Genomic DNA, 12164 nt, shown 5'->3' with positions numbered 1-12164 from the left:
CTGAGAAGAGGAGTGCGGACACTGATAGTTGATCAGCAGACAAGTGTCATTCCCTGAAGACAGAGAGCACCAATGTCTGTATAAAATGAATCAATATCTACTTTGCCGACTTAATAAATAAATGCAACATATATATATATTTTTTATCAACTTGACACGTGATTGATCGTTAATTTAAAATTTATTTTCTTCCGGTAAAGTTGCGTTAAATCGCATGGTGATTTTAATTAATTTAACATGACATAATTGTTTGGTTTTATTATTTTATTTTGTTTTATTTTAGAATTGTAATTCGATAGTAAACCTGACACGAGTGATAATCGATCATCGAGTTGAGTTGTTTTTAAATAATCGAACTCTATGACGACAGCTAGTGGAGTCTTGTTGTATTACCCCTTATTTTTTAGCGTAAGCACAACATCCCCTTGATGTGGACAACTGACAATTAACCAGTGTTTAATTTTTATTGCTTTTGACATTTTGGTGATGGTAATAATTTTAATTATAATTTTAAATTGTTAGCATGAGCAGAATGTTATTATGGAGATGATCTGAGACAGAACTGACAGTGTCAGTGGACAGTTTTAAATATTATTGACAGTAAGAGGGTTATTTTTTAGTTTAAAATATTTTGACACGATGCAATTATGCCAGTGGGTAAGAATTATTGTGTTTTAATTATTTATATATGTGTATATTTTTTTCAAATTAATATATGATATAATTATTATTATTATTATTATTATTATTTTTATTATTATTATTGTATTATATGAAATATAATGACAGTAAAATTAGCGGACATGTGACAATTTTAAAAAGTTTTAAATAATAAATTAAAATGTTTATAAAGTAAAAATAAAAAAATACATGCTTTGAAAATTCAAAATTGAGTACATGCATTTTTTTAAATTTTATTTTTTTAATTGTTTAATTTTTTTATATGTAATTAAATAATTGTATGTCTGCTACATTTGCATTCATAAAATATACGTATATTTTATATAAAGACAGTTAGATAATTGATTTTAATTAACAAACGCTAACTAGTAATTAATATTTAAACTTAAAATTTAAATCACTTTGTTTTAATTACTTTGTTGTACAATAATATATTTATATTAAATCGAGCACTGAATAATTGACAGTTATTTTATTTTTAAGTTAACAAATTAAATTTGAGAATGAATTTTCGTGAGTGTGAGTGTAGCAGATATTGGACAAATTTAAAATTGTTAATAAATAGAGTAAATAATTTAAAAAATATTATTTATAAAAAATGCACTTATTAATTTAAAATTTTTTTTTAAATTTATTTTATTATTTATTCACTCTTTTTATTTTTAATTTTAAATTTGTCTGATGTCTGATACATTCATGATACTAAAGTTAGCCGACGCCTAATAATTTTTTGATTTTTTTTTAAACAAGAAATAAAAAAAAAATTTTTTTTAAAATTGCACTTGTAATTTTTTAAATTTTTTACATGTGCTTATTTTTAGTTTTTGATTTTGTGTAATTGATTTGATCAAATTAAAATTCAAATATTAATGTCTGCTAAGTTCAGGATCATGCGACATTCACACTCATGAATTTTTTTAAATATTTTCCTGTCAGATTTACTTTTTTTTATTGAAGATAAATTAATTTTTTTAATGACTGCTACTTTTGGCACCATAGAAAATAAATAATTTAAAAATAATGTCAATAATTTTTTACAATCTAGTAATTTGTTTAAAATAATTAAAATTTGTTTGTTTACTATTTAGTGTGAAGTATTTATTTATATTTAAATTGTTGAAACAGAACTGTTTGGAGTGTGCGGAGAACTGGAGATGTTTGAGATAATTTTACTGTCGAGTAATGCGATACATTATGCCGCGGAGGAGGGTTATCAGTAAGTGACAATGTCAATTTAATTATTTTATTATTTTTATGAAATTACTATTCATTTAAATGAATTAGTGTGAATGTAGCTGGCAATTAGAAATTTTTAAAATTTTCGAACAAATAAAATGAACCTAAGTAGCACACTTGGATTTGTAACATCTATAAGGTAGCAATTTTGAAGCTGCTTTTTGACACATTGATAATTTGTTGAACCAAAATTTTGACAAAATTAGAATGTCCCCGAAAAATATCTGCTTAAGATTATACAAGTGGCGGCAAAAAGTAAATTACAAGTAAGTCATCTAAAAATTTTTTTAATTGATATGATTTTTTGGAGGCGGAAGAAAGAACACAAATTTCCTGACTTCTAAGATCAGCATCTGTATGTCTTATTTATACACTGTAAAAAACGGGGTAAGTCCAGGCGGTGTAGTTAAAATTTTCGGTGTTAAATTTCAACACCGAAAGCGGTGTTACAATAACATCACCGCCGGTTTAAATATTCTTTACCTGTCTTAAAAAAATTTTCCGGTGTTAAAATATTTAACTTTGTGAATATTTTTACTTATTCAATCACTACAGTTAACACATTATTTTTATTAATTAATTAAATTAGTGGGGATTGAAACGGTGGGCGTAAAATTGTGTAATTTTTCAATACATTACGTATAACATAGATAATTATTTAAATAAGTACATAACAAAATTGCAATTTTCTCCAGATAATCATTAAATTTTTATATTTTTTTATATATAATTTCTATACGCGGATTTTTTTTACACCGATTTAACACCGCCTTCACAGGTGTTAATTCATTTTAACACCGCTCTTTTTACAGTGTATAAAAAAACTTGGCTTTGAGACAAAATAAAATTGGTCTTATCTTTTTAAATGACATTTTAAAGTTGTCTCTGTGCTACTTAGGTAAGTAGAATAAAAATAAAAAAAACCGTATTTAAATAATTGAAAAACCAGTACGCGCATTTTTTTAAATTTCATTATTTTAATAAATTAATTTAATTATTAAAAAATTATGAATTGTCTTATATCTGCTACACTCACACTCATTTTAAATAATTATCTTTACGTAATTTTTTTTTTTTACAGCAGGCGCGATGTCAAAAAGACTGAGTTTCTTTATTCTAGTCGGCTTAACATCTCTTTGTATTCTTGTACTAGTATTTAATCAACGGTATTATAATATCATTGAACATCGATTACAACCAGTGATATCGGTTAGTACAGTTCAAGTTTATATTTATATATTTAACTAATTTACTTATTTATATTTAAAATACACTGCACGATAAGATACTGGTGTTAATTCACTGCAAGACACGTGCCTTCATTTATATACTATTTAATTTATTAATTTTTTTTTTTACTTATGATTTATTTAGTTGGTTTAACATGAGAGTAAATTGGATAGAGTATAAATTGACTAACAAATATTTATTCATATCACAATCATTGGCTTTTACACTTTTTATTACTCACTATGTTATATTGTGTGAATATAGGATGTGGAGATAAGGTCGCGGAATAATATCAAGCAACATCAAGATCCATTTACGGTGAGTCGTTATTGCCGGTTGTACCAAATAAAATTATAATTATAATTGTCATTTTAAATTGAATAGTTGAATCGATTGTAATTGTCATATTTTATTTTACATGATACTTTAAATTAAAATTATTTTATTGCACAACTCAATTGCGAAGCGCTGAGACGTGATCTGCTAATGCTTACTCGGTCCCAGCTGATTCGTTCACGTAAAAATCATATTTACACTTATCAAATATGCTCAACTAGATCAAAATTTGTATTATTTGATAGATAATTTATTACTGAATAAAACGAACATGATTTTTAGTCACTTTCTTAAGGGGGAAAAGGATCTGAGATACAAAAGAAAAGAGGATATTTTTATGATTTTTTTTTCAGAGTAATTTCTTTATTAAAATTTCCAAAATTTGAGACATTATTAAGCAACATTCCAAGAATATTCTGCTAAATTTTTATAGAAAAATATTTAAGAATGTGCCAGTGGTAGTGGGGAGAGACGAGTCACTTAAAAAATAGTCTCCATGCTGTAGGCAGGATAACTCATGACTGCCTCATCTGAAATCAAAAATCAAAAAAATTTCTTTCGTACATAAATTTATCTTGGATTTGAACGAAGGATTTTTTTTTCAATAATTCCTTATTTTTTAATTAAGCAAAAAGAGCAATTTTTGGCAAAAATCAGAGTTTTTTTATTGCACCTTTACCAAAAATTAAAAAATGAATTTGTTTATTCCTTGCAATTGAGTTGTGTGCGTTTGGATTTTTCATCTTCTCTTTATTATTATTATTATTGATATTAATTATTTTTTTTTCTTAAATAGATTTTTTCAGAAAGAATAAATCTATCGTTCTTGGAAATCCAAGATGTTGTTGATCAGCAGCGACGTGATATCGAACGTGATATGGAGACTTATGAATATCCCAATGGAAAATATGATCTAAATATCAGGTATTAATATATTTATTTTCGGTTTCATATGGAAATTACATTGAATGTAATATTTAAAAAATTGGGTATCAAGTTGGGTTTCTTCAACTTAATTACCAAACGCGCGCTCGCTTAAATAATATGAAGAAAAATTTTTTTTATTATTTATTTATTGACAATTCTATTTGAAAATTAATTTATTCTATATATTTGTTTAGCAATCTTGATGATTTGCTGATGGAAAAAGGTGGAAGACCAATGAGAAGTGTTATTCTTGCTAATTGGCGAAGCGGCAGTACATTTTTAGGTGATGTTGTTAATTCACATCCAGCAAATTTTTATCATTACGAACCACTGCTGGATTTTGGTATCGTCCAAGTACGAGGTCCTCCACTAGCTCAAGCTGCGATTGATAATATCTATGCATTATTCAATTGTGAATATAATAAACTACGTAAGTTTAATTATTACTTTTTATTTTTTTTTACAGTTTGAGGGGGGGGGGTCGAATAGGGGCAGCGTAAAATGTAATTTAGGATTTTTAATTTAAAAGCCGGTAGACGAAACTAAACCGACAAGACGTCAAAACTTTATTTCATTCGATACACTCAAGACAATTACAGGAAAATGTTAGTGTCAGCATTAATATATTTATTTTTACATCAATACTGTGAGTTTCGATTAAATATATATAGAAACAAATAATTTAATATCTTGATGGTTTAAAATGGGAATAACATTCATAATTATTGGGGCAGCTTGGAACCAATCGAAATAAATATCTAAGAACATGAATTATTTATATGGTCGATAAAAAATTTTTATTTTATGTTTTAATTATTTACTCTATAAAAAATCATATATATGCTTTATATGCTTTTTTAGTATCTAATGTTTTAAAACAGAGATTAGGTGACATGCCAATAATTGGTACATTCAAGTGGTCATATAAAATAAAATATATTCATAAAAAAGTTTCATTAACAATGAAAACGACTGATTAAAATAGCAGAGTACCTACAAGTTCCACTGAGTTCTAGGCAAATATATTCCTGTTATAATATCGCGGTTAAAAAGATTATTTGAAAATATTCCGCAACAGAAATTTCAACACAAAATATCTCCATCAGTTTTTTTTTATTGTTCATCAAAAATATCAGTATATGTATAAAAAAAAAAAAAAAATAGCGCTGATTTAACATGAGTAAATTAGTCGAAAAAAAATAATTTCGACAGTACGGCACACACAGCGCATTCGGGCTTGAGCTGTGCAATATATATATATATATATATATATTAGGATACTTTATTTGAAATGAAATTTTTTTTTTTAGCGGACACAACACTGTAAAAAATATTGTGTTAAAATATCAACTAGTTACCGTTTCACTAATAATAGTTATCATTCATTTTAAAACTAATCCAAAGTCTTCGCCTCCCTTTTCTCTACATCTTTTGAACGAACAATATTTCAAGTTTTTGTATATTATTTAAAATTTAAAATTTTTTACAGAAAACTATTTAGATTTCGGTAAAACTCACCCTTGGGTTTTTAATCATAATACACATTTATGGACACAGTGTGTAATTCATAGAAAAATATGTTGGGATCCGTTATTTGTAACGAAATTTTGTCGCATATTTCCGTTTCAATCAATGAAACTAGTACGGCTAAGGTTGAGGATTGCTCAGGTGTTACTAGAGGACGAAAGGTACGTAGACGAAAAGTATGTCAGTTTATCTCTTTTCAAAATACCATACAGACGTTCATATATATTTTTATATAAATTTAGTCTTGGAGTTCGTATGGTTTTATTAATAAGAGATCCGCGGGGACTAATGCAATCGCGTAAGCATCGAAATTGGTGCCCAGATAGTCCTGATTGCTCAGATCCAGCACGCGTTTGCGCTGACATGGTGTCTGACTATGAAGCCGCTGTGCGACTTAAAGAAAAATATCCTCGCAATTTCAAGTACGGAATTAATAATTATATTAATTTAATTTAAGAAGTTAATTGCACACTGTAAAAAAATTACGGAGTAAACTCGGAGTGACCGGAGTGGATGACTTTTTATTTATTCATTCCGAAGGGGAGTTTTGGAAAATATTAATTATAAAAAAAATTACTAATACATAGTGAGCTTAGGTCTTTGATATTTTGACATTTATATTGAGTACGGAAATAATTACGAGCTCCCTTTCCATATATTCACGCAAAATGATTTTTAAAAATTATAACCAGCTGATAATAAAATTTGAACAAATATAAGTCCACTGAGTCACAAACTGTTGTATGATTTACATCAACCATAACACGAGATAACATCTCATATTGTACCGAAATATAAAATATTCCCATAAAAATTATGTTACTATAGCTATTCAATAATTTAATATTTTCACTATGTATTATATATTTGAAATTATAATTTAGTGAGTTACTAAAACATTTTATAAATTAAAAACATAATATTTTAAGTTTAATTATTAATATCTGGATAAATTATTTATTTAAATAATTATGTTTCTAATTAACAGCTGTTTCTGTTAAATATAAATTTATTTAAGTATTAAAACTCCGGACCGGAGTGAATGCGGATTGAAATAAATCCGCGTCTCTCCGAAATCCGCCCATAAAAAAATTCCTGTTCACTCCACATGCAGAATGATTTTTTTTAAACTCCGGAATTCCGAGGAAGTGAATTCGGATTGAAACAAAATCCGTATTCACTCCTGATTTTTTACAGTGCATGACTGTGTTATTAATTACATAATTTATTTATTGGATTATATATTGTTTAGAGTCGTACGCTATGAAGATCTATCTGTTGATCCATTTTCAAATGTCAAAGAACTATTTGAATTTTACGGTCTAAACTTTCACCCGCATGTTATTAATTTTTTGGAAACTCATACTAAAAATGATTTCGGTGGTGTGTCAAGTACATTTCGTAATTCAAAAGCCGCGCCATTTCACTGGCGTAATGATCTTGATTTTGAGGAAGTTGAAGAGATTCAAAGTGTCTGTTCAACGGCAATGAGACTGTGGGGATACGTTCTTGCTATCAACGAAACTCATCAAAAAGAATTTAATCCAATTGCTAGAAATTATCAGCCTTTATAATATATATTTATTTATATCATCATTTGTACGATAGTCATTTTTTTACTTTATCGAAGCAACTGGCAATTTTTTAAAAATATTTATATTACACGCTCGTACATTCCGTTAATAATATTTTATAATAGTATATTACACACCAAGGGTGGAAAGTAAACAATTATACACGCGGGTTGAAATGCCCTACTTTCCATCCTTGCTGTGTAGTATACTATTGTTGCTTTAAATTTATTTGCTATAGTTTTTATACACAGAAATTAAAGGATTTTTTGGCAAGTAAAAATTTTCTTGTGGCAAGTAAAAAATGGCACCAAGAAATCCTGCTTTTTCTGTGTAAATGTTTAGCTATCCCTAGCAGATCCGAATTACGGTAAATTAGTACCTCAATTTATGGCATTCGGAAAAACTGCCGTAATTTATCGCAACTTACAGTAACCTACCTCAAATTACGGTAATTTATGGCAAATTCGCCGTAAAATTTGCTGCAATATTGCGGTAGTTTACGGCAAAAGTGCGACATTGTACCGCAAACTTGCCGTAATTTACGATATTCAGAAGAATTGCCGCAATTTACGATATTTTACTGTAATTCACGGCAATTTATGGAAATTTGCGACAATTCGCCGTAGCTTACGGTAATATGTCGCAAGTTTTCATAAATTGCGGCAATTTTGCAGTAAATTACGGTATTTTGCGGTAAAATACGGTATTTTTCCGTAAAAATACGGTAATTTGCCGTAATTCGGATCCGCTAGGAATGTATATTGTTGGTCCAAATTAAAAATAGTTTAGGATGATATTAGAAAACACATAATGCAGGTTTTAAATCCGTCTCGAATTTTTAATAAATAAATAAAAAAGAAAAATTAAATACGCCTTCAAGTGCCTGCTGTGGTCTTTACAGACCTTATTGTATTAAATTACCAAAGTCAGAAACATGCTATTAATAGTATTTACATATATTCCATATTTATTAATAGTATTTGTAATATTTAATAATACATGTATCTAATCAATTTTTTTTAATGCAACAAATATTTTTAATTACTATTTTATTTTATTTATTGTATTATATATGTAAATTTTTTAATTTAGAAAAATGGCTAAAGAAATCTCATTGATTTATCTCATAGATACACGACATATAACTCTATGCAAAATCAAAAATTTTTAATTAAAAATAATTATGGTTAAAAAAAAAATCTTTTCTTTTAAAGTATAATTTATATTTTTACGGTTAATAATTAATAGGATTATATAATTTTTAATTAAATTTTATTGCTCTGATATAATAAAAATACTCAATGTCACAATAAATTAAAATAATAATACATGAAAATGATATTAAATTTTTTAACATATCAGTGATGACAAGAGTTCATTATATATGAATATCATTGAAGTGAATGTAATGATAATGATTAAAATTTAATTAAATTATTGATTAATCAACGAATTATTAATATCTATAATTATTGTTAAATTAAGTCAGTGGATATTAAAAATTAAAGATAATTGTTAAATATGATTATTGGGTATTTAAATGTAAATTTTTTGTGTAAATAATTTTAAAAATTATGTAAAGATTTAATTAATTTGTTAAAAATTTTTTTTTAATAATTAGTTTAATACATCATTTGTACAAATATATAGTATTAATTTGTGTATTGATTATAATATACTATTATTAATAAAAATATTATCACCTCTTATTTTTTTCTGTAGCATTTATTTCTTTTTTCTTTAATATGTCATCGATATTTTCATACTCATAACTTTCATTCTTTTGATAGTTTTGGTAATTAAAATCAAAAAGTAATGAAAAAATTTTGTGGCACGTCTTCGATGACTTTTTTCCATATTCGAAATTATTTAAGGAGGGAAAGGGTCTAAGATACAAAAGAAAAGAGGATATTTTTATGATTTTTTTTTTCAGAGTACCTTCTTTATTAAAATTTCAAAATTTGAGACATTATTAAGCAACATTCCAAGAATATTCTGCTAAATTTTTATAGAAAAATATTTAAAAATGTGCCAGTGGTAGTGGGGAGAGACGAGTCACTTAAAAAATAGTCTCCATGCTGTAGGCAGAATAACTCATGACTGCCTCATCTGAAATCAAAAAATCAAAAAAATTTCTTTAGTACATAAGTTTATCTTAGATTTGAACGAAGGATTTTTTTTTTTCAATAATTCCTTATTTTTTAATTAAATAAAAAGAGCAATTTTTGGCAAAAACAGAGTTTTCTGATTGCACTTTTACCAAAAATTAAAAAATGAATATTTCGTTTATTCCTTCGATCAAATCCATCAAACTTATGTACTAAACAAATCTTTTTGGTTTTTTGATTTCAGGTGAGGCAGTCATGAGTTATTCTGCCTACAGCATAACTTTTTTTTAGTGACTCGTCTCTCCCCACTACCACTGTCACATTTTTAAATATTTTTTTATGAAAATTTAGCAGAATATTCTTGGAATGTTGCTTAATAATGTCACAAATTTTGAAAATGTTAATAAAGAACGTACTCTGATAAAAAAATCACAATAATATGCCCTTTTTTTTTGTATCTCAGACCCTTTTCCCCCTTAACTTTGGGTCCTTACATTTTTCTCTCGCACTCAAACAAGCGAACGGTATTGTCTTTGTTGCACTAATACAGTAATCACGAACTTTGGCCGAGTTTTCCTCTTCAACAAACAAATATTATCAAAAAATTAAAGCGCACTTCGCTAGATTAGACAGTAGTGTATCGATGTGCAGTCTGTAGTTTGTATTTAGAGATTTTATTTCTGAGAAAAACTCTGCCGAATATATCTGATCACCCTTGTTAAGAATATTTATTTTTCTATCTCCAAATACAAGACTTTTTTAAAAGATAATTTATTTATAATATTACTATCGTGAAAATGAATAATGTCTGATTTAAAAAAACTATTAGAAACTATCCAATACGATTCACTTTAAATACCATACAGATATACATTAATTATTGAGTAAATCGTTTTGTTTTATCAGGGAAACAATTGAACACTAAATCACACAAAATTAAAAATGCAAATAATTGTAATTGATTGTTTTGCGACAGTATAAGACAATAAGAGTATCTGCGACCTCCCTATATTATTCCATCCGTCCATTATTATAAGAATACTATCAACGCCTTATTTTTTTATAAACAAAGTGATATAAACATATGTGTACATCATTTTTCTCATGCAATCTAAATCAATTGTCCTTATCGAGTGTAAGTATTCAGTAAAAATGTTTTAAATATGTACATATAAATATATATGTACATATTGGATATAAGTAAACAAACATTACTTAACAAACATTAATTGTATTAAAGTTATGAAACTATTTAATTATTAATATATAAACTGGTTTATTTCACCACGTGGCATGCATTACGACTCTCAATTGCATCCAGCATAACTTATATTCAATATATAATTATTTCATGTCAATACTATTTGCGGGTCAGATGTATGATAAACCAGTTGTGTTATTTTATAAATAAAAAAAATATCAATTATAATCTATTAAATAGAACAGAGTTATCTTTTAAATCCTCGAGTCTTTCAATTCATTAGTCGGAATTTTTACCATTCAGAGAAAGATTTATCTTACATTTATTGTTTTATATTTTCATTGATGTACTACTAAGTGTGTTAATTTATAAACGGGATTATTATTTCAAGTGTACTACATTGTAAAAAATTTTCGGAGTGAACGCGGATTAAATTCGGAGTGAATGCAAAGTGGATGATTGTTTATTTATTTAATTTTACCGAGTTAACAAAATAACTTGATTTTCACTTTGACTGCTACTATTTTTTTGACTTACATTTCACTTAGTTAACTTAATTTTGGCTGCACATTTTTTTAATTTCAACACGACTTTTTTAATTTACTAATTTAACTTAAATTCAAGTCAAGTTTGACTTGGATTTGACATAAAAATTTAAGTTGCCCTGATTAAGAAAAACGATTTGATCCATGCTAAGTGTATATCTATATATTACCCAATTCAAATTGCTTTAAATCATTTTTCTTAATAGGGGTGACTAAGTAACGGTGACTTAGAATTACAATTTTTAAAATTTCGCCAAAATTGTTATTTTTTTTACCCGGACCCTCAGAGTAAAATTTACTCCGGAGTATTTTCATATTAAAACTCTAAATCGGAGTGAATGCGGATTTAAACAAAATCCAGATTACTTTGAAATCACTTTACTGAAAAAAAAATTTCCTATTTACTCCGAGTGCGAAGTGATTTTTTTTTAAACTCCAGAACTTTGAGTGACGGAGTAAGCTAGAATTTAAATAAAATTCATAATTACTCCGAATTCACTCCCAATTTTTTACAGTGTAACGATAAGAGATGTTTAGAATAATTTAATGCTAAATATTTTAATTTGTGAACATCAATTTGTGCCCGGAAAAAAGAGCAGTGAAAAAATTACAGTTTTTAATGCAAAAAAAAACCCTTGTATAAAAAATTTCAAGTATTATAGTTTGAATGAAATTTTATTATGAATGAAATGCAATTACGGATTGGAAAAAGTCTTATATGAAACCGTAATAATTACTACGTCTTACAAATAATGAAATTTTGACAGTTTCGAAGTAGAGACTTTGCCGATATTTGAAA

The 12164-nt window shown here is 26.8% G+C and overlaps 1 protein-coding gene across 3 annotated transcripts; it reads left to right on the top strand.

Moving 5' to 3' along the window:
• The first annotated feature begins 96 nt into the window (after positions 1–96).
• LOC103580088 (carbohydrate sulfotransferase 5) lies at positions 97–8524 on the top strand. 3 transcript variants are annotated; one of them, XM_053737486.1, is made up of 10 exons: positions 97–194; positions 284–489; positions 1807–1897; positions 2999–3126; positions 3412–3465; positions 4280–4407; positions 4605–4840; positions 5900–6098; positions 6180–6359; positions 7190–8524. In XM_053737486.1, the coding sequence occupies exons 3-10, from the start codon at positions 1864–1866 to the stop codon at positions 7509–7511; spliced, it is 1281 nt and encodes a 426-aa protein (XP_053593461.1). In that variant the 5' UTR covers positions 97–194; positions 284–489; positions 1807–1863; the 3' UTR covers positions 7512–8524. The 3 variants fall into 3 exon arrangements, with proteins under 3 accessions (XP_053593461.1, XP_014296205.1, XP_014296204.1); XM_014440719.2 differs by having other exon boundaries at positions 284–657; XM_014440718.2 differs by lacking the exon at positions 97–194 and having other exon boundaries at positions 211–657.
• The last annotated feature ends 3640 nt before the right edge of the window (positions 8525–12164 follow it).

The sequence above is a fragment of the Microplitis demolitor genome, chromosome 1, assembly GCF_026212275.2.
Source record: "Microplitis demolitor isolate Queensland-Clemson2020A chromosome 1, iyMicDemo2.1a, whole genome shotgun sequence".
In the NCBI taxonomy this organism is placed as follows: Eukaryota; Metazoa; Arthropoda; class Insecta; order Hymenoptera; family Braconidae; genus Microplitis; species Microplitis demolitor.
This window is presented reverse-complemented; position numbering and strand designations above follow the sequence as displayed.

What these genes read in the sequence shown, in the direction of transcription:
- LOC103580088 (XM_053737486.1), top strand. Translation starts at nt 1,864, where the DNA reads ATGCGATACATTATGCCGCGGAGGAGGGTTATCA. An exon ending in AACATCAAGATCCATTTACG is followed by an intron (nt 3,466 to 4,279) that starts GTGAGTCGTTAT and finishes TTTCTTAAATAG; the next exon opens with ATTTTTTCAGAAAGAATAAA. An exon ending in GTGTTACTAGAGGACGAAAG is followed by an intron (nt 6,099 to 6,179) that starts GTACGTAGACGA and finishes ATATAAATTTAG; the next exon opens with TCTTGGAGTTCGTATGGTTT.